Source organism: Lutra lutra, chromosome 8, assembly GCF_902655055.1.
Source record: "Lutra lutra chromosome 8, mLutLut1.2, whole genome shotgun sequence".
NCBI lineage: Eukaryota > Metazoa > Chordata > Mammalia > Carnivora > Mustelidae > Lutra > Lutra lutra.
Genome location: NC_062285.1, coordinates 20,031,639 through 20,054,263, shown reverse-complemented (window position 1 = coordinate 20,054,263; position 22,625 = coordinate 20,031,639). Strand labels below are relative to the sequence as shown.

Sequence of the window (22,625 nt, the reverse complement as noted above, 5' to 3'; positions counted from 1 at the left end):
TGCAGAGCACCTGTGATCTGTGCCAGGCGCACTGGCCTCCACCAAGCGCTGTGCAGAAGCATGCCTGCTGCTGGGGTTGACATTTGGGATACATATTTCCTGTACTTCAGACAGTTTTATCAGTTCAGAAGAATCTGGATAGCATATAAGGTTAGCAACAATATCTACAACAATCAACATTTTCAGAGCCTTTCCATGTGCTCCATTATTAGACATTGTGCAGAATATTCTTTAACATGCTTATTTCATTTATTAATTTACTAAGTGCTTGCTGAGCATTTGTCCATTTTCCTTTTTTTGAAAAATGTAGGATTTATCTTATCTGTGAGTACAATTGAGGAATAAATAAGGTCTGTGTTTCTAGTGCACATTATTGTTACTTAAAAAGAATTAAGATAATGCTCCTACTCATTTTCATAATTATTTTCAGTAATCCGTTTTAATAGTTTCTTTACTACTACAAGTTGCACATTTCTGTACTTTGCTATTTACTAATTAAGAAAACTTTAGCTTATTAAGATGGAAGACAGTATAAACATGAATGAAATGTTAATACAATGTATTATTTCATTATGAATGAGCAAAATATAATTAAAATATTATGTTAATTTCATTTAAATAGTAAATGTAATATTGATATGAGGAGAGAAAGGGTACTAAGTATTCTTCGTGTTAACTGTTCCTGTAAAAAAAAAGGTGATGTTAGCTGTTAGGTGATTTTTTTAAATGCTTATTTCATTCAAAAACACTCTACTCATAAAATTTTTACATAAAACTATAAAAGAGAAAAAAGGTGAAATGTCCATCAACAGTATAATGAAATCCTGGTTGATTCTGAGAGCAGAAGTCAGCCAAGATGAAGAAATGAGTCTTGTAATTTTGTATCAGAGATCAAAAAATTAGCCCTATCAAATGAGGAGGGACAGGAAATGCCAGAGACCTAGAGGAAAAGGTCATAATATTAGCTGAGGACCAAGTAAAGTCAATCCAGTAATAGCAATTTCCCTTTATTTGAACAGATTGTAGAAAATTTTTAACAAATCTTATTAAAATGGACAAGAACGATTTCCTGAAATAATAATAAAAAATAGAGCATGATAAATGCTAAGTACTCCATGGCCTGTATTACATCTTGTTTTTTTCCCAAGTAAGCATGATGTTTTCTTGAGTATCCTGTTAGCCAAGTTTGAATTTAGGATTGGTCCTTGGAACCACAGCAACATTAGGGTTGGAGGTGGGATGAGATAGGTGATTGTAATTGCCTTTATACGGATGGTATTGTGCTTGGAACATGTAGAAATATTCCTGAGGGTTGGTGTAAATAAAGGCTTGCAAACAGATTGGAAATCTATAGAAGTTAGCTTGGGTCTGCATAAAGCTCTGTGTTGTTGATAATGATTCTGATATATGATCTTAAGATCCTAGAGGAGAGTGTTCTGCAAATTCCAGATCTTAGTCATGGACAAAGAACTCAAGTATCACTCCTCCAAGATTCCTGATTGATTTATTCCTTGAGAGGTTAGATAAAACTAAGCTAGTGGGTAAAAACCAAGCAATTCAATTCTTCTATGTAGAGTAAATAGAAATGAGCCTCATTCATTATTAACTCTTCTTTCAAGTCAGACGGAAGATGCAGCTTTTGTCACAGAGATGCCTTAATTTGTCTCCGTGAAGTTGAAATAGATAGTAATACTGTGGTGCAAGATATACCACAAACTGAAATCATTTAGACCACAAAATATAACCGCTTTTAATTAGCCAGGATTATATGAGTAATGAGCGCCTTCCGTTTCATTCTGAACATACTGTCCTATGTATGCTTTATCTGTTGCTTGTTATAATGTAAAGGTAATATATATATTAAAGGTAATATATATATATGTGTATACGTATACACATATTTATTTATATATAAGTGATTATCAATTGATATCTAAGACAAAACATTAAATCCTACATTTATGATGTTCTTTCTTAGTTCTGTGGCATTAAAATTTCATGCATCATTGATTTCGCTTACTTCTGTCTTCTCCCATGCCTAAGTATTTTCTATGTGGGTAACCCTTCAGAATAAGATCATATGAGTAAAATGAAACAATTAAACAGCACCAGTGATAGACAAAACATATTTAAAAAATGTCCAGAGTCACTTCCTTTCAGTGTTTGGCATCAAATTTGCCATTTAAGGTTTATAGCTTCAGTCAGGAGGGCAAAGCATTGCTGGCAACAAAGAAGAAAAATACTCCTAATTTGCATATAGTAACAAAGGAAAAAAAGAAAGAAAATGGGATACTAGGGAGAAATAGGGACTTGGTTCTCCTCAAAAAAAAAAAAAAAAAAAAAAAAAAAGAAGAAACACCCTTTATTTCCTACTGTGAAAGTAGAGGGAAATATCCCAGATTAAAAGAAATAATGCTTTCTTGAGATGGCTCCTGCTGGGTTTCTTATAATTTTGCATATAATGGGAATTGGAGTTGTACAGACCATTTTAGGAAACTTTTTACACGGATTCATGAAGTTGTGATTCATGAATCATTCCTGATTCTACACTAGGAATGTAGACAAAAAACTCAACATCCATTAAACAACAACCAAATTTTGACTAGAAAATTGTTTTCCAACTTAATATTAAACAGATAAGTATTGCAGAGACTCAGATTTGGTTGTAATGTTACACAGAATTTAAAAGCTCTCATTTGAGCAGAAATAAAAGAACCAGATTTTGTAATTAAGGTGAGGAGGAAATCAACCAGTTGCGAGAAACCTCAGGAGAGAGCAAAGGCCTTAGAATAATAAAGTTCATATAGGTAACGTGTTTATATACATATGTGTGTATACATATATATTTCTGATATAAATAGCAAATTGAGTATGAGATTATGGAAAACATACTGCATTTCCTGCTTCCCTTCTCCTCACCAGCCAAGTAACCATGAGAGAGAGCCATTCTTTCTGCCCCAAATTAGCAGAGTAGTTTATCAGGATCCACTTTCATTGGGTTTTGTGACAAAATAAAGGTCTGCCAGCCTTGAAAATAAAATTGCCAGTTACTTAACCAGCAAAGAAAAGTTTATTTGGGAATAGGAGGGGAATTGCAATTTGGGACCTGTAAGCTATGATAAATCAAAGGCAAGTCTGAAGAACAAAGGACAGGGGCTTGCTTTTACAGAGGGCAGGAGGGATTCGGTTGTTTTGAGAGGCTTATTGGAGAAGAGCGGAGTTCAGGGTTGCAGCTTCTCATTGGCTGAGTTGTGGCAGTTTCTCTTCTAGGTTATTGCTGAGCAAGGAGAAAATCCTTCTTCTTCCCCCTCGGGTAGGTAAAGTAGGTTTCTTTCTCTCGGGGTACAGAAAGAAGGCTGCAAAGAGTGGTATGTACTGGGTGAGAACCCTCCCTTCATTGCTGCTGACTCCATTTTGAATGAGGTTGTTTTTGTTCACAGGTGCTCATTAGTAGCGTCCATAAACTATTCAGAGCCTGGAATAGAGTGGGCAAGAATAGACTAATATGACCCCTTGAATTTAAGAACAGTGAAGCAAACTCTTCATTGATTGAGGACCCTTCTCTCTTCCCTCTCCTGTCTCTTTTAAGAAACAAACTCTTGTGCTTTGCACAGGCACGGTGTTCGGTTAAGTATCTAGTAATAACCCTGAATTAAATACAACCTTATAAGAGCATTACTACAGTTGTCCCCATTGGATGGATGAGGAACTGAGGCACTATGAGATTAAGTGCTTGGAGTCCTATAGGTATTTAGTGGAAGGAGGCGGAATTCCAATCCACATACTCTGGCTCTAGAATCTATATTTTTAACCAATATTCTTTGCCATCTTTCTTTGTTTTTGTCCCTTCTAACTGACGTTAACTAAGCAAAATTAAGATGTAAACTAGTGCGAGAGCTGGGAAGGGTTAACTCCGAAACATATCCTGGAGCTGAAGAAGAAGAAGAAGAAAAAAAAAACAAAAAAAAAAAAACAACCAACAACAAAAACAAACCAGCCAGCGAAAGCCTGTTAAAGCCCGGGTAGGGAATTCAATGGGCCTCCTGTTTCTTTAAACTCTCGCTTTCCCTCCGGCGGACGCTTTACAAAACAGCGGCGGCGGCAGGGGACCACGCTCCCGCGTGCTACCTTCCTCCTCCCGTCTGGAAGGTCTGGGGTCCTAAAGGGTTTCTCGGGGTCAGTAGCTGAACTCTCTCGGGTTTGCTTTCTTCACACTCCAACCACTGCTACTCGAGCCCTCCCGGGAATGGCGAAATGTAATTAACCCTTTAGCGCCCAGGAAGACCCCGCCAGCCGCTGGCATCTTTTGAGTATGGTGCGGGGCCACGATTCTCCCGGAGCCGTGCGCGAAGGCGGCCTGGGGGGCCAGGTGGGCGAAGGCACCGCGGGCGGGGCTGCAAAGGCCAAGAGCTGGGTGCAGGATGGCGCCCCGGCGGCGCGGAGGTGCAGCCCGGCGCTCCCCTCCTAGCTCGCCTTCCTCGCCTCCTCTCCTGACTCTCTGGCCAGCCGGCTGCTGGGGGCGCGCCGGGCTGGAGTTGCCCTCTCACTCCCCCTTGATTTGCTCCTCCGGCTTAATCTCTCAGCGATTCCGCTGCCAGCTCCGAGGAAAGTGCAGCCATTGGACAGGTCGGTGCTAGCTGCCGGTTTCGGGGAGGAAGGTGGGAGAAGCCTGAAGGAGCGAGGGGGAGGGAGGAGGGAGGAGAGAGGAGGGTGCAGCGGCAGATCTGGCAAATTGCGAACTGCCTTCCCTCCCCAAAGTGTGGAGCAGAAGCGCGGGGGAGCTCCGCGGCGGTGGCGCCTCCTCCGCCACCAAACTCCCCGGGCTCGGCGAGGCTTGTGGCCACCTCCTCCTAAGCCAGGAGGAACCCTTTCCCGATAGGTTTTGGCCTGACTCCCCCCGCCCCCCATTTCTTTCTTCTTCCTCCCCCTCCCCATTCCTTTTCTTTTTTAAAAACACACATTTTTCCCCCCCTGGCTCCGGACCTCAGATTGCTGCAGCCCTAGCCTTCCCTGGGCTCAGCTCTTTAGGGCTGCCCATCCCTCCGGCTGCGAGAAAGGACGCGCGCCCTGCGTCGGGCGAAGAAAAGAAGAAAAACTTGTCGGAGGGGTTTCGCCAGCCCACATTAACCCCCTTCCCGCAAACCCAAACCTCCCGCGGGGGCCGTCCCAACATTGGGGAAAGTTCCTTCTGAGCCGACAGCCCTCTTGGATTTGGAGAAGGCAGCCGCGCTGGCTGTGGAATTAGATCTGTTTTGAACCCAGTGGAGCGTATCGCGGGGGCTCGAAAGTCACTATCTCCAGGGACCCGGGTGGCGCTGCCTGTGCGGAACCGAGAGTTTGCGAGACCCGGCTGCAAGTGGCCTTTCCTCCCCGCAGTTGCTGTCCTGTGTCTGGGGTGAGGGCAGCGAGTGTTGCAAGTTGCGAAGAGAGACCCGGAGGTCCAGAGAGAACTGCACCCCCCCCTCGCTCTCCCTTCTTCCTCTTCCCAGCTCCTGAGTGTGAAATCCCATCGAAATTTACAAAGGCTCCAGGTTCAGCCAAGACCGGTCCGCAGAGCTTTGCCCGTCGTCCCCACCGTCCCCATTCCCACCCGGAGCCCCCGAGCACACGGCGCCGAGGAAGGACTGGCGGGAGGGGGAGGGAGGTCGCGGAGGCGGCATGGCGAGGTTCCCGAGGGCCGACCTGGCCGCTGCAGGAGTTGTGTTACTTTGCCACTTTTTAATGGACCAGTTTCAGTTCACTGAAGGGGAGCCTGGAAACCAAATCAATGGTAAGATGCACTTTTGCTTGTTGATTTTGTGAGCCACTGAAGACCTCGCTAACGCCCCCCCCCCATTCTCAACCCACCCCCCACTTTATCTGTCTGCCCTTGGGAAAGTTATTGCAATTGCTTTTCGGGTAAACTTGGACTTTCTGAATGGGGAAAAGAATGGTTAGAGAAGGGGACTGGGGGTTTTCTTGAGCATTTCATGTTTCCTTCACCTGAGCGACAGGGGGTGGTACCGTCTCGCCAAGTCGCACAGAGAGGGCTCTGGTGTGTAAGAGCAAACCTCCTTCTGTAGATACCTCTCTCGGGAGCTGGCATCCCTGGGCAGTCTCCCCTCCGGCTCCTCCTGCTTCCCTGCTGCCTCTACAAACTAAGCCAGTGCGTGATGGGGGCTGTGGGTGGGGGACATCGTGGCAGCCTGGTATTGCAGAGTCCCCCCCACCAGCTGGAAAAAAATTTACTGTGGCGAGTCCTTTCTTCCCTAGGCTATCCCCGCCTTAGCTCCCTTTCGCTGTCTGGGCTAAACGGGCCCTGCAAGTGGGGCGGGGTAGGTGTGGTGGGGCGCAGAGGAGGGGTGGAGGGGGCAGAAGTGGGACGGGCGCGCCTCTGGAGACCAATCCCTATCCCCCATTGTCCTCCGCGGTCCGGCTTCTCAGACAGGCCTGAACGTGTCGGGGGTTCGTCCAAGTGCCCTGGCGTTGCCCCCACGCGGAGACCAGGTCTTTGCATCTTCCCAGTGGCAGTGTCTCCTGCTCAGGCGGATGCCAGCCAGGTGCGCGTCCAGCCGGGAGCCGCGCCCCCGGGGCCAGCGCGGAGCCCGCGGAGCAGCCCTCCACCCACCGCCCGCTCGCTCTTAGGCTAGGTGCTGCTGAGCCGAGGTCCTGGTGCTTCCCGCGACACTGGCCACTGAGAATTGGGTGCCTCCTCACCGTTTCTGCCCCTCAGAAAGAAAGGAAGAAACAGGCAGAGAGAGACCTTGACAGAAATTTGTGAACTCAGGTTAGACTTCCAGAGGAGGTGAAATGAATGAAAACACTGGGAGGAAAAAAAAAAAAAGAAACAAAAACTTTCAGATTAGAATAATCAAGGTTTTGTTTTAATTCTGAAGGAAAATAAAAGAAAAAACTTTCAGATTAGAATAATCAAGGTTTTGTTTTAATTCTGAAGGTGGGGGTTGCGATGGTGGTTAAGTGCTTCTTCAGAAAGTATACAGGTGTCCACAAATGTCAAAAATGAAAGTTGCAGATGGAAGCCTACTGAGGTTGCCTGGGGATTCCAGGTGAGGTGAATCTTGGAGAAAGTATTTGAATGAAGTTTACCAATCCAAGACCTAGAGATCTACTAAAACACTGTCTCTGCCCCTGGTGTAAATTCTTATAGAGAAGGCACAGATTCTGACTCTGTTGTCCAATTCATGATTGGAGGGGTGTGTGGGTTGGGAGGAGGGGGCAACATGATGACCACACTTTTAAAACTGTGAAACACCTTAGAACTCCACTATTTTTGATATTGATTTGTCTTTGTCACATGCAATTTTGTTCTGCATAAATGGACATAGGTTGTTGCTTACTAGGTATCATATCAGTAGATTATTCTTTCTTGTTTATTTCTCTGATACATTTTATTGGCTTAAAAAATAAGACTTTCACCTTATGATATTGATATGGCATAGCCACATTCATGGAATAAGTAGATGCTTAAGGAAAACAATTTACTTCATCCCAAAGGACATTAGAGAGATGTGTGTGCGTAAATGCATCCCAAGTTGTTTATTTGAAAACTTCTTTGGCACTGGAAGTAAATAATGCATTTACAGTAAAAAATAAAATAAAGGTCAGCAAATATTTTTTTTCTGAGCTTTTTTCATTAACAATGTGTTACTGAGAAAATAACATGTTTACAATACATTTTGTATTCTAATTTCTCAATTTGAGGATGAAGTAAAGATTTATTCTAAAATCGACCAGATAATTAAAAGCTTTGTGGATTAGAAAATGCCTAAAAATTGCTCAACATAAATGTACAGGTGTTACAGACTAATTATAAACTAGTATCTGTGGTGGAAAATTACTCTAGAAACCCATATATTTATAGGATTGAGGAAAATAATGAATTGTTTTAAATTTCTCGGTAAATGTTTTAGAGATTTATTGCAAACTGAAGTAGCTTCTTTACTGGATGTCAGTCTACATGTAGTTGAATAATCTTGGAGTTAAATGGTTAGCCTATTGAATATATAAAATATAGCAAACAAATAGAAAAAAAACAGCTTCCTTTGTAAATAGTCTAGGTAAAAGTTCAAAATGAGGAAATTTTTAAAAGTCCAGCTGCCTTGAAACTTGTCATGTAGCAACCAGGATTTTTATCACAGACATTTTGGCACAGGGAGAAAAAACCTGATTTCATAACAGGGCATTTAATTATGCATTACTTTAGAAATGCTGCAGTTGGGGCTCCTGGGTGACTCAGTGGGTTAATAAGCCTCTGCCTTTGGCTCAGGTCATGATCTCAGGGTCCTGGGATCGAGTCCCACATGGGGTTCTCTGCTTGGCAGGGAGCCTGCTTTCTCCCCTCTCTCTCTCTGTCTGCCTCTCTGCCTACTTGTGATCTCTCTCTGTCAAATAAATAAAAATAAAAATATTTAAAAAAAAAAATGCTGCAGTTGATTTTATTGCCACCAGAGGGCAGAGAAACTGCTATTTTCTCCTGTTCTTCCCATTCTTTCCCAAATGTCTCAGATTAATGATCTTGAATACTTTGTTTTTCTTATGGGCAATATTTTTTGATATTTCAAGTTAATGAGTGGCAGTTTGTAATAACGAGTATTTATTTCCCATGTTAATTGAAAATAACCATTCATTCAGTATTTATATAGCACCTCCTGTTATGTAAAGGTCTATACTTCAAATACTTTCTTGTGGTGTACTTGTATAGTGGAAAAAACCGAATAACCTTTTTTGCATCGCTGTTGGAGAATTCAAATTATTGTGGAATTCTCAAGAATGTAGCTTTAAAATATTTCCTTTATGATTAAAATTTCATTATCATGTAATGAATTTATTTTTGAGATTGAATGTAATCTATATATACCTTAGAAGTATTTGCCATACTAGTTTTTCTCAACACCCAATGTTTAGAGAAAAATAAACTTAGAATAATCCTAAATTCTATAAATCTGATTTCATCTCTGTGTTGTTAGACATTCATTTTATATCCTAAATTGATTGAAAGATAGACTGTTACTAGACTTAATAACAGTGTCAAAGGAGAAGGATGTATTAGCGTCTCAAAGAATTCTAAAATTTAAATGAGGACAAAAAGCCTAAAATTACAGAGTTGTTTTGGCCTGGTTATTACTCTTAAATGTATCTTAATGCAACAGAGAAGTTCAGGACTGCTATAGAGAGAGCAAAGATCATTTTGGACTTCATGGAATTCCCACTATTTTAACTTTTTAATATTACTATGTACTAGAGAGAAATACTTTACTTTTAGCAGGTCATTCATATTTATTTTAGTTGTTTATCTGTTGGGACATTTTTCCGTTGTTTTCAGCTTTCATTGAAGTTAAAAGACTTAGTTTGAAATATTACTAACTTTTGGAGTTATGAGAGTATCTCTGTTGAGACATACGGTCATTAGTATAAATTTTCTGTTTGCATATATACCTAGAACAGAAAATTATAGCAGAACTGAATATTCTCTATAAAGTATATGTGGGTCAGATTAATGGACTAAAAGCAGGTTGATTTTTAATCAATCAATGACTCATGATTGCATGCAAAAAATTTTTAAAACACAAAATGTGAGAGTCTTTTTCCTCTAGAGAATAGATCCAAGTTGAAGCCCAAGGTTGGGTAAGATCTTTAGTTCTTGGCTGCATTGGGACTTAAATTATTTTAAGTAGGACAGTGTATGAATTTGTTAAGTCTGATCTTCAGAAACAGGTTTTTATCAAGTAGAATGTACTTGAGTAAAACTTAGTAATAGAAGATACTAATTTGCTCCAAACATGTTTCTTCTCTATAAGATAGTTTCCTGCAAAGATATAGACAACATGGATTCATTAGTTTGGTCCGGTTTTTGCTTCCTAAAAGATATTTCCTATTGTAGAAGCCGTATGTTTATCAAGATTAATGAATTGATCCACAACTGTGATCATGAGTGTGCAGTCTCGAGATGTTTCCTACCACATTAAATACAGTTTCCTCACCATGATCTTCGAGATCATGTGGCCTAGACCTACTGTTTCACTTCTCTCTCTCCCTGTTTTTGAACCCTCTAATTGAGGTCCCTTGATGTTCCCTAAGCATTTATGACGTGTACTAGTCCTTCCCTAGTCCATCTCCTTCTGTCCATCTTACTTTTCCTTACAGGCTTATCTCACCTAATAGCTAGAACCCTCCAGAGAAAACTCTGCCTTTTTAAGGGCACTTGTTTGACTCTGGGTCCTAGAGTAAGAGTTGTTATTGTTGTTTTTCTTCCCCCTTCCCATTTCTGCATCTCTTTCATATACTTCTTTGGACCATATATCATGTTCTTGAGGTCAGGGTCCATTGTCATTCATTTCTGAACCACCTGTGGCATCTACCACAGAGGCATGCATGCAATGCTCAGTCAGCTGTTGGACTGACTGAACCGAATGGAATTATAGTTCAAGCTGGACTGTTGCCTTGAATGTCACCTTGGGAGACTTTAAAAAATATTCTTTTTACCCTATTTATGACTTTTTCCATTAGTCAGTTGGAAATGAATATGTAGACAGGTTTCACAGAATTAATTGTTTAAAACAAGAGAGTAGATTCCAGAGATCTGCTGAACTGTCATAATGCTTCTGGTAGGTAGTACTTACCTTAAAGCTTCTATTAATAGATAGAACTTTTAACAAGTTCGTTCTGTCCCCCAACTATATTTCTGGTTTCTGAATGAAATTTTACTCATGTTCTTAATCTAACACCTTAAAGTACAGTGTGTGTGTGTGTGTGTGTGTGTGTGTGTGTGTGTGTATGGGATGGAATGTGGGTGGAAATTATTTTCAAAGTATTGAAATTGTTATTCACTTGTGAGATAATGAGTACAGCTTTAGTGTTTATATATATGTGTGTGTGTATATATGGAAATGCATATACATATATTTACATATGTAAATATAAAAATGCATATGTATATATTCATACATGTGTATGTGTATATATATATATCGATACAGGTGATTGTTTTCAGTGGAGATTAACACTATTAAATAGTTCAAACCGTTTTAGTTCTTTGTGAAATTACTTTTGAATTGATTTGTGCTCAGGCCTCATACCATCAACCTGCACTGAAATTCCTAAAAGGCTTTAAAAAAAAAGTTAAAAAAAGCTGAAAGCAGTCTCATAAAATTTGTTATGGTGGCTGTTTGGGGGGTGGAATTTGTGGTACTATGCAATGTATTTCACAGCGTCTGCTCCCTGAGTAGTGAGGGCAGAAGGAGAGAGAAAGAGAGAAATCTTCTATATTAATAGAGTTGTTATTCTCAATGAATTTGTTGTTTCCTTCTGGATATTGTGAGTCGTGATCAGATGCATTACCTCTTAAATTTGGTTTCTTGAAAGCTCAGAGCACAATTTGTAGCCCACATCCAACAAGTGTATAAACCTTCTGGTCGTTCCCCACCTGCCCCCCCCCCCTTTTTTTTGTGGACTAGCTTACCTGGGGCTTCATCTTCTCTTTCCCGCTAATTTATTTTTGCCTAACTTCCCTCACTTAAAATCTTGTCTTGTATTTGTTTTAGAGATGGGAAGTAAGTAAACAAAGAGTGATCAGTGTAATACATAAGGTTATATATGATTGTTGCTTCTCAGCTTTCTTTTAATCTAATTCCAGTCCTTTGTCTTTACTCTAAGCACATTTTCTCAAAGCTTTAATTATGTCTTCATAGTATTGTGCTCTGAGAAGTCTTTTTTCTTCACTAAGGTTCACACAGAATGTCTCCCCTCACTATGATCCAAACAATGGTTCTGTTCAACTGAGGAAGTTACTGAAGAATGACAGACTAAGTAGGGATACTTTTATCAAGACAGTTTCTGCCAGTATTTATTGTGACACATATTACTTGGTCAGATGAACACAATAATATCTGAGGGAAGAACCCAGTATATTAGATATTCTATAGTAAACATATAGTATTATATATAGTAATTTATAAATTATATAGTAAATTATGTAGTAAATATTCCACATTGTGTTACAACTGGACTTTGAGCTCATTTTGTATTTGTTTTCTGGATCTTTTTCATTTTGCCCTCTTTAATTAAGAAGGTGGTGAGATGTGGAATAGTGGTACCGATTTGGGTATTTATACAGAATTTGAGGTCTTGTCAGGGACCTGTCTGGAATTTGGGTAGCCTGTTAAAGATTGCAGATATGAATATGAAATTGGAAATTCTGTGGCCTTCCTTGAAAGCCAGAGTTTTAATCCCTTCCTCCAGAGGTCATCCAAACAGATGTAAGCACTAGTAGCTCTCTTCCTTTTCTAAATTAAAATCTGTGATGGTCACTGTTACTGCTTCAGATGTCTAGTAGAGAGCGGCCTGTGGTTTTGTTGAGAGGGTCATAAAGGCAAGGGTTGCAGACTTCCCTTCTACTTTTATGGAGTCTTTTTGCTTGGTTTCTCCCTTTCCTCATCTGCTGTTTTTCACTAACTAATTGGAAAATTTTTGTAGAATCATATTGCTCAAAGTCTCATCCTGTAGGTAAGGTGCTTGTTAGCTCATTGAGGCTTTGAGAATATAGTGAATGTAAAGAGTTTGCCCTGTGGATAAACTGCATAAAAATCAGAATTTTTAAAAGCCACTTTTCTACATACTCCTGAGGTGTTCATTGATGGCAGAAGCGTAAATAAAGCCGACTCATTTTCTTTAAGCACAAGGCTTGGTAAGTATACCCTGGTTTATTTCGATCAGGATCATATTTTCTTTGGTCCAGTTGGAATATGGTACATTCAGCTTGCAATGACGTTTTTTAAGGTAGTGGTTTTGGGTAACACACTTGCTAATTGTGTCTGTGTTCTCTGTACACAGCTGCCAGCTTTTTGTCTCTGAAACCATGATCTCAACATCCAATAAAATACTTATTTCTCTAAACCCTAAAAGAGAAGCAAGATAAGCAGAGTTTATCACTTTAGAATATGAAATTCACAAATAATAATAACTTTCAAGATGTGAAATAGTCTACTAGGTTGTATTTCGATTATGCATATTTGCTTAACTCTCTCCAGAAACAAATATAGACAGTAGCTATCACTGACACAACAGATCTGATTGCTTAACTGGTATATTTTTATTCATTTGTTCGGTCAAAACAGCCCACTGAAATTACTGCAGGCATAACAGGGAGCAAGTCTGGTATTATACCTGATTATTTTGACTGTACCTTCCCCTTCTTCTGGTCTCCGTTTCCTTCAACATATCACTGTAGTCTGCACTGCAAGAAATTCCTGAAAAAACATATGTGGAATGATTTTTGATATCCTGAAATCATATTCTTGGTGCAAATGGATTCCTATTTGAAGGAATCCTGTCCTGAACATTTGATTAAAAAAACAAACAAACAAAAAACACCTCAATTATTTTGCTAGTCCATAGTTTCACATTGAAAATTAGATAAGTGTACTATATGTTCACAATTGAGCTATGAAAAACTAAGAAACAAAAGTTGAACGAAGAGACATATCACTATGTATTTGCATTTTTGTTCTTTGATACTTGTTTGTTTGGAGTGGGACTAAAGAGGATCATTTGAGGTTTTTTTGTTTACATGACACAAATTTCAAGAGTATTTATACCTATTTGACAATTCTGGATGCTCTATAAAAATAAAGTTGACTTCTAGTTTTAAAAAAATGGCATTTCACATTAGCTGGAAGGCATTCTTGCTATATTTAAAAACATACTGCTCGGTGTTTTATTTTCATAGCTTAATTAACATCTTAGGATACCCTATATCTTGGGTGATGTATATTTGCATCTGTTTTGATTTGTAAATTGGAGTTTAAAATTTTGCATAGTTTAAAAAATGTCTTTTATTCAAATTAAATTTCTCCCATTCAAATTAATGAATTTTATGAAAGCATTTCATTTGACCTAAAGTACATGTAAAACTATTTCCTATATTAGAGTATTGCGGTAATGTGTCTTAATATGGCAAGTCTTGCATAATACTGATGAATGTGTCACAAAACACTTTTGGTTGGGACTGAATTGTGTAATAATTCACCACTTTAATATAATAATAACATCACTTGCTGTTTTGTACACAGGTATTACATATACTTGTGTTGGTCCTAATTTTTCCACAGTTGCCTCATCGCTTTCCAGTTATTTTCCCCACAAATGATTTATCCGTCTTCCATCAATCAGTGTAGTTATTCAATCAGTGCAGTTTTGAATACTCATGCTGTCCATTTCCATACAATGTGTCTTCATGTTCCTGTGCAGGGGCTACTCCACTTATATTTAAAGACAGGATCCATGGGTTATCGGGCTTATGGATGTTCTACTATGAAAGATAATGCCTAGGACAAGCCCTGATAGTTCTTCCAAGATTAAGGACTTCAAAGATAAAGGTCAGGGGTGGGGGGGTGGAGCGGAGGAGGAGAGGAGTGGTGTGGGGAAGAAACCCTGATAACTATCACTATTTGGCTATCGCACAATCTTAATTACTTTTGCTTTATAATAAGTATATCTGGTCGGGCAAACCTGTCCTCCTTGTTTTTGATCTTCAGAAGTGTCCTGGCTATTCTAGAAGACTTTGCTTTTCCATTATCTGTTTAAACTTTCTAGGTTTCACTAAAAACTCTGTTGGACATTGAAGTCACATTAAATCTCAGGGTTATTTAGTAAAGATTTCAATTTCTAAACACCTTGGAGACGATGTAATTTCTTTCCAATAGCATCTAAAAGCCGGAGCAAGTACCATGGCACTTCATGACAAACTGTTAATAGTGACTGTTTGGCAGTGATCTTTTTGAGTTGAAACAATGTTCTTAGATTGAGAACTAGTGGTGTTTTCCTGATCACATCATGAAACTAAAGGTACATCTATAATTGTTTCTTAGGAAATACAGGTGGAAACCATAGGTTAACTAAAATGAGTAACTCAGTGGAGGGGAAGAATGTGCATTCCTAACTCCTTGGAAACTACTACAAATGAAGGGTGAGGACTAGGCAAATAATACATGGAAATGGTGACACTTGTACAGTGCCCCTTTTAGTGACCCTCTCTGCACCAGCACAGCAGTTCCAGGCAAGACTGTAGGTTTGCTCCTTCATAAGAAATAGCTCAGGTGGGGCGCCTGGGTGGCTTAGTCGGTTAAGTGCCTGCCTTTGGCTCAGATAATGATCTCACGGTCCAGGGATGGAGTTCCCAGTAGGCTTCCTGCTCAGCAGGGAGTCTGCTTCTCCCTCTGCTTCTGCGCATCCCACTTGTGCTTGCTTTCTCTCTCTCTCTCTCACATACACACACACACACACACACACACACACACACACACACACACTCTCACATAAATAAAATCTTAAAAAAAAAAGAAAAGAAAAGAGATAGCTCTGGTGAGAATGGTAAAAGCCCCTGGATTTAGGATTCTCCTTAATGTTTGCTCTTTAGCCAATTAGTATCAATTTCATGGGAGATTTACACCGAAAGAAAGTACACTTTACAAATTACTACCATTTAAAGGTAATAGATTTATGATTTTCTTTAGACTACAAGCATGTATAAATTAAAGGGTTATAATATGCTTGAGTTGCAAATCCTAACCTCATCTCTTCCTCCACACAGTTTCTGACGGGCTATTGCTCTGCACTCATGTGTACTCATCTGGATATTTTTTAATCAGGAATAAACTGACAAGCCAGGCAGTCTGTTTTATTTCTTTGTTATTTAGCCTTCATTATCTTTTTAACATCTGTTGTTCATTTTAGATATTTTTAAAAACAAGCATGATTCAAAGTCATTCTGCAGATTATAGTCTCATTGTCTGGACATTGCAAAACAGCTTTATGCAGGAAGCCAGGCTTGTGCAATGTCAGTTTTGTCAAGCTGTTTTTAGGAGAGAGGTTTGTAAAATAGGCACAGCCAATAAGAAGCCAATTTTTTAAAACCAAGCACTGATGTCTGACTCCAGACTGCTTTTCTCCATCCCTCATTCCATTATTCTGGCTCTGGCAGGCCACCATTTTTTTCTAGCCCACTTTACTTCAATAGATTCATACCTTGCCTCCAAAATTGTCCTGCTGGAAGCCTGAAAGATCTTTCTAGAATGTAAATCTAGTTATGTCACCTCTCTCTTGAAAATGTTTCCTGCCTTCCTTTTGCTCTCACCCTAAAGTCAAGGCCTTCAGTAATTTTGTCCTGGCTTGCCTCCCTGGATTCAAACCCATCACTTCCTCCCACCTGTTCTCTCATTTCCTGAGCACACACTCTCTCCCTCTGAAACTGCACACACCACTCCTTCTTCTTGGAGCACATTTTCCTCCTCTCTCTGACTATTTGTCCTTCAGGTCTCAGCTTAGATTTGATTTTTGGCATATTGAATAATGTTTTGAGTGTGTGTTTGGCAGCTCCAAGTTCTAGACAACTGTCTCACCAAAGTGCACTCTGAATGTCCTCGTCGTATCACTTCTCATCACTGGAGGTGTAGTCATGTGAGCTGCCCAAGGTTAGAGGCCATGTGTGACTGATCACCACTGAATCACTAGCTCCAAGAATAGAAGTCCTCTTTGAAAATTTGTTCAACAAAAGAATCTTGTTGTTAGTGTTCCACTTGTATGATACACAGTATTTGTTCAAATTTATTACTCGGGCAAAGAATTGTGTATCTAATTTCTACATATTTCTTGGAGCAGAATTTTTACATCATAATTTGACATGATGACTCATATTTAAATACCAATGAGTCAGATATATAGGCAAGCCAGAGATTGAGTGAGTGCGGAGTAAGGGAATTTTCATGATTTTATGAAGAATTGAGAGTTCATTTAGAAATAATGGTTTAGGGATGATCAGGTCGTTTACTAAGCTAGGAAGAACAGAAACTTAAATGATCATACTTTCATTAATTATACTTATTAATTAATTATTCAATGATTTATAAACCAGCAACTTGAATTGTCTGAAAAAATATTAAAATTGGTTCATTTGCTTCTTCCATAGTTTGAAAGGACATATGGATAAACAATGAAATAACAATTAATTGAACCGTGCTATTTGCATACTTTGCATAATTTCCAGTTCTCTCAAAGCTAAAGATGCAACTTGGGAAATAGTCTCTAAGATGAGATATTAAAAGGATTCCAGATACAAATCATTGGAAAGACTTTTAAATAGTTTTTTCTACAGAAGAGTCTAAAGCATCTCTTAATTCTGCACTCGAGAGTGTGAGTCGCCACCTTTCAAAGCCCTGAATGTGACCCACTTGCTGGAGTTGACCCGCGTTCAGGTCGGCGTCCTCTGTGTGCTCTACAACTTATATTTGCTACCCTCAGGCACATTTTTATTACCCTTGTCTATTTATTGTTTTCCTAGACACATAAAATTCTTTCTCTGGTCCATACTCGTTTTCTGATATGAACAACTGGTATTATTTGCTGAGTATCTCTTACCCCCTCCGGTTGGAAACAGCACCTTACCGGTGTTTGGGACCATCCTTGCTCTGACTTTTATGATGTTCTCCTGGGCCTTCTGTCATAGTGTCATGCTTCCCCAAGACAGTTCAGCATGTGTTCAGGTGGCTGCTGATAATGCCCCTGTGTCATGGACATCAGGTCAATTAACCCTTCCCTTTTAGTCAAGGGAAACTTCAGTCAAGGCCTCTCAGTAATCAGGTCCTGGCTTTCCTCTCCAGGTTCAAATTCACCCCTTCCTGTTTTGTTTTTGTTTTGTTTTTAAATGTCTGATGGTTGCACCAGTGATGGCACTGGGATGATGCAAGTCTAAAGCCCTGTGTAGACAGTCTTGGGATTTCCCAATAGCGTAAACCTGAAAATTCCAGTTTTTGTGGTGAGATTGATTACTTGCCACTGAAAAGTCTTGGTAATTACTATTTTTTTTTATTATATTGGTATTTGAGTAAGTATTTAATGACTCTTTCTTCCACTAAACTGTAAACTCTGTGAGGGTAGAAACCATGTTTTACTTTCCTTTTTTTTTTCCTTGACAGTTTCGTATTACTTGATGTATAATAGAAAGCGTTCGATAGGGGCACCTGGGTGGCTCGGTGGGTTAAAGCCTCTGCCTTCAGCTCAGGTCGTGATCCCAGGGTCCTGGGATCGAGCCCCGTATCGGGCTCTCTGCTCAGTGGGGAGCCTGCTTCCTCCTCTCTCTCTCTCTCTCTGCCTGCCTCTCCACCTACTTGTGATCTCTCTCTCTCTCTCTCTCTGTCAAATAAATAAAATCTTAAAAAAAAAAAAAGAAAGCGTTAGATAAATATTCGTTAAATAACTTTTCTTTATCAGCTCATCTGGTAGAGTGTCATCTCATTAGCCATTAAAACAATTCAAATCTCAGATATCAGGTGGAAGTTCTGCCCGGTAGGTTTTCTTAAGGAACACTGTGTTCCTCTTGCATTTTGCACATTAAATTCTCTTACCTGGGTCTTATTTTTCTAATCTTTCTTTTTGTTTAATCTTGTGTCTTCCTTGCATTTGCCCTGTACTTCCTATTATTTTATTTTTGTTGTGGGGATAGATACACATTCCAGGCAGTTGAAAGGAGAAAGCTTTAACTCTTTAATGGGTATCATATCATAGCTTTTGTTAGTCCATTAATGTGTACCTAGAATTAAAAGGGGAAAAAATTAATCAGGCAAAATCTATCTACAGCCAATACTTATTTATTTTTCACTTAATACTTTTTTGTTGGTATTTTACAGACCATTAAGAATTTAAAAATAAAATGAAAATAATAAAACTGTATTTCAGACATAGCACCTAGCACATGGTAGGTTTTCAGTTAAAATCCTCAACTTACTTATTGAATGGTAGAGGTCCACAGAAGTTTATTTTACTTCCAATGAAGGCATTGATTCATTCGTTCATCCATTCATTTATCCAATAAGTAATCAATATTTTATTGGGGTGGAGGAATAAATTGATGTCTTAGAAGTAAAATACGTTCTTGTAAGTTAATTGGAAACCTAGGCATTCAAAATGATATTCTTTATATGTAAGTTGGGGATTGCCATATGTTACGTACTTATGTGTGATGTGTGCTTAAAATATATGACATTTTCACAGTATAATCTGAAATCCCTTTATAAAGTTCAGATTGCCTAATTTTCATATTATTTCAGCTGTTCCTCCAGCAGGGTAATTTCAGTTGGAAGATGTTTTTATTCAGTCAATTTAATTTGCTAATTCACTGTTTTATATAAAAAATAAAACATGGTTTCTACACTTAAGGAAGGTGATCTGCAGGGGAACACAAGCACGAATGTAGCATGAGTCTCGTGGGAGAACTGTGACGAGCATGAGCGTAACGCTGGGACACACAAGTGTCTGTGGGAGCAGCAAAGCCGGAGGAGGACCGCAGGGTCGAGGTGGGGGACAGGCTCTGCGGGAGACAACATTCAATTGCCTTGTGGTTGTTAGAGGACGTTCTCATGCCAGACAGGCTTGGTCCAAACCTTGGCTTTGCCATTTACCAGTTAGGTGACTTTGTGCAATAATATTAGCCCCTGGGTGCCTGGGTGGCTCAGTTGGTTGAGCGACTGCCTTCGGCTTAGGTCATTCTCTTGGACTCCCAGGATGGAGTCCCACATGGGGCTCCCTGCTCAGCTGGGAGTCTGCTTCTCCCTTTGACTCTCCTCCCTCTCATGCTCTCTCTCTCTCAAATAAATAAATAAAATATTTTTAAAAAGGAATATTAACTCCTGAGGCCCTCATTTCTTCATCTGTAATATGGGAATAAAATTAGTCCTCTATTCCAGCACAATCACTGTGGTGAAAAATTTCTGTATTCTAAAGGTTTGGTATGATTACCCTCGAAATAAAGAAGTATGGAAGCAGTACATTGAGGGAGGAATGTAAATGAGAGTAAAAAGGTAAGGCAGAGCCAGGCAAAGAATTCCGTCCAGAGTGGTGAGCAGTCTGAGGAGGCTTTCACTAATAATTTAAAAATATTAGTTATTGGGGTATCCGTGTTTCAAACTGCTAGAGATAATACCATATCATCTCCAGCTTAGTAACAACCAGGTGTGCTGGTGGTGTTGTAGGTTTAAGAAAAACCAAGGCCTGTTAGTTGCTCTGATGGCTGTGTGAACATTAAGCGGCGCCCAGGCTGCACCTCCAACAGGCTTTGACTTGCATGACTAGCCTTGGGAATGCAAAGCATTGCTATTTTTCAGAATCCTCCCCCTCACTCAGTGATCGCCTAGGGCGAGATCTGGATTTGAAGAACACTATTCCAATAAAACATGCATTAAAAGAACACTCAAAAGAATTTATTTTTAACAAACCCATGTTGTGTAAAATGAGACGAAGTTCCCCCAAAGCAGGTTTTGTTTTGTTTTATTTTGTTTTGTTTTGGCCTGGGCTGAGGACACAAAACAAAATTATGCTGCGTCATCTACACTGAAGCAAGAAAATAATACTTTGACCTTCTTAATGTACTTGCTTCTAGGGATACATAAACTGCTGTATGGGATTACACAACCCCCTTAGATGACAAGTTAACTTTTTTTGCATAATGATGCCCTATTTGTAAAGGATCCAAAATGCTACCTGTGTCTGAGTGAATGTCTCTGAAAAGGTAAGCAAAACACATGTAAGATCAAGACAGCTGTTCTAAGATTTCATCAGTGAATGGGAAGATAAGAAATGTCAAAAGAAGAAATGAATGGAAGTCTTTAAAAATCTAGAGCTCTCTGAGTATTTCATACTTAGCGTTTTTTTCCCACGACTATACGGAGGCCTTTGGTGTTTTAGTTGAGGTGGGCGCACTTATGATGTTACTGGTGAGCAATGGAACATTCATATACTACTGTCTCCTGCACTGATGTGTTAGTAGTTGTTGACTTAGAGTCAGGCGTTGTGTTGAGGTAGTCTATCTTGGGAAATTTTAGTATCAAGAGGAAGGGCCATGGTCACCCACATCCTTTCTATTTGAAACCTATATAAAATAGATGTGGTAAAGAGATAGAGTGTTCAGGATCAGACTGGGACAGGCATGCCCCCTGGTTAGACCAAGGCCAGCATGAAGTCACTAGGAGTGTGTAAGGATGTGTGTGTATGTCAACGTGGAGGGCTTACAGAGGCAAAACAACAGGAATACCAAAGACAGGCTGGGAGGCAGACAGTAAGCAGAAAGGGAGGTAGGCTGTGACAACGAAACCAATATTCATTTTATGCCCATGTGTGTAGTGTATAGTGCCTAGGGTACCACTTTAATACCTTTCTACTGATACATTGTTGGTTAATATTATCAGAAGTGAATATAAGCTTTCAAAATATCCAAATTATCCAATTGGATTAATTCATAAATTGGAAACTACTGACTTACTCTGTCATTGTTTCAAAATGAGATAGGACTGAAATAAATTGAAATTAATATGGCATTATATTGGTGTTGATAGTGAAGTTTAGTTCTCAGGAAAATGATTTGTTCATTTGGCCAATATTTGCTGGATATGTTCTATTTGTGCTGTAAAGGAAAAAAAAAATATATGTATATAACTTGCCAGGTAGGGGTTACAGTGTAGTATTGAAAATAGGAGAGTAACCGGATAATTCTAAGAAAATGTGGGGTGTGTGTGTGTGTGTGTGTGTCTGCGTGTGTGTGTATGTGCGTGTGTGTGTGTGTGTGTGTGTGCGCGCAGCGGAGAGCAAGCTCTGGGGCAAAGGACTTAGACCAGATGGTCAGGAAAGGTTTCCTGGAAGTGTGTTTCAGTTTTGCTTTGAAGTATGTGTAAGCATTAATTAGGAGTTTGGAGAAGGTGGGTACACATTCCAGAGAGAACAACCTGAAGGTTAGAAAACTGTGTGCTCTTTGGGGAGATCAGTTGCCTATAGGGAAAGGGCAGTTTGCAAAACTAAGAAGGGCTCATCTACCAAAGACAGATATGGAAACTCACTCCTGAAAGTGACAACTGGACAATGACAGATTTTTGATAGCTAAATGACAGGCTCAACTAGGTCTTTTAGAAGGGTCTCTAGTACTGGTCTAGAGAACACATAGGAAGGGGCAGACCTGGAGACTGCTGATTTAGGAACTGCTGGATTAATAAGAATGGAAAATGATGAAGGCTTCCAATGAGGGGAGATGTTCCCAGGTTCTTTAGGGAATAGAAAAATGGGTTCAGCTTTAAAATTGTCAAGTACTGAAATGATTATGGGGCATCCCAGTAGAAAGATCAGCTCTACCAAGTGGAGGTGATGGATGAGATTGAGATGTCGAATCATCAGTGTATTAGTGGTGTTGGAAACCAGACAAGAAGCATGAAGAGATAGGAGTGGAGGGTAAAGATCACTGTCCTAGAGACTGTGGTCTGGGAAGAGCGAATGGAGGAAGGAGCCCAGGAGGGCAAATGAGGAGGGCAACACGGAGAGGGAGGAAAAGCCAGGGAGGAAAAGCCAGATCACTGGATCACCAGATCACTGGCAAAGAGGGATCATCTGGGAGTTTACTAAGAGTGGTTTGGATAGATGAGTGGGGGCGAATGGGTGACAGATTTCAGTATGGTAAGTTGTGAAGGTGAGTGAAGGAAATAGACACATGGACAAAACTAAAATCTTTAAAAAAAAAAAAAATGTCTGGGAAAGAAATGATGGAAAGGAAGTAGCCAGAGGGGAGCATCTGGACAAGAGAGAGTTTTGCTAGGACT

The 22,625-nt window shown here is 39.8% G+C and overlaps 1 protein-coding gene across 2 annotated transcripts in view; it reads left to right on the top strand.

Moving 5' to 3' along the window:
- Nucleotides 1-4,610: 4,610 nt before the first annotated feature.
- PLXDC2 (plexin domain containing 2) overlaps nt 4,611-22,625 on the top strand; it is a 489,244-nt gene continuing 471,229 nt past the window's right edge. The window contains exons 1-2 of one of the 2 annotated variants that reach the window (XM_047740347.1): nt 4,611-4,626; nt 4,989-5,770. In XM_047740347.1, coding sequence (XP_047596303.1) covers nt 5,659-5,770 — 112 coding nt within the window. In that variant the 5' untranslated portion in view covers nt 4,611-4,626; nt 4,989-5,658. Of the gene's footprint in view, nt 4,627-4,647; nt 5,771-22,625 lie in introns of those variants that run through there. The other variant, XM_047740346.1, reaches the window with a different exon arrangement.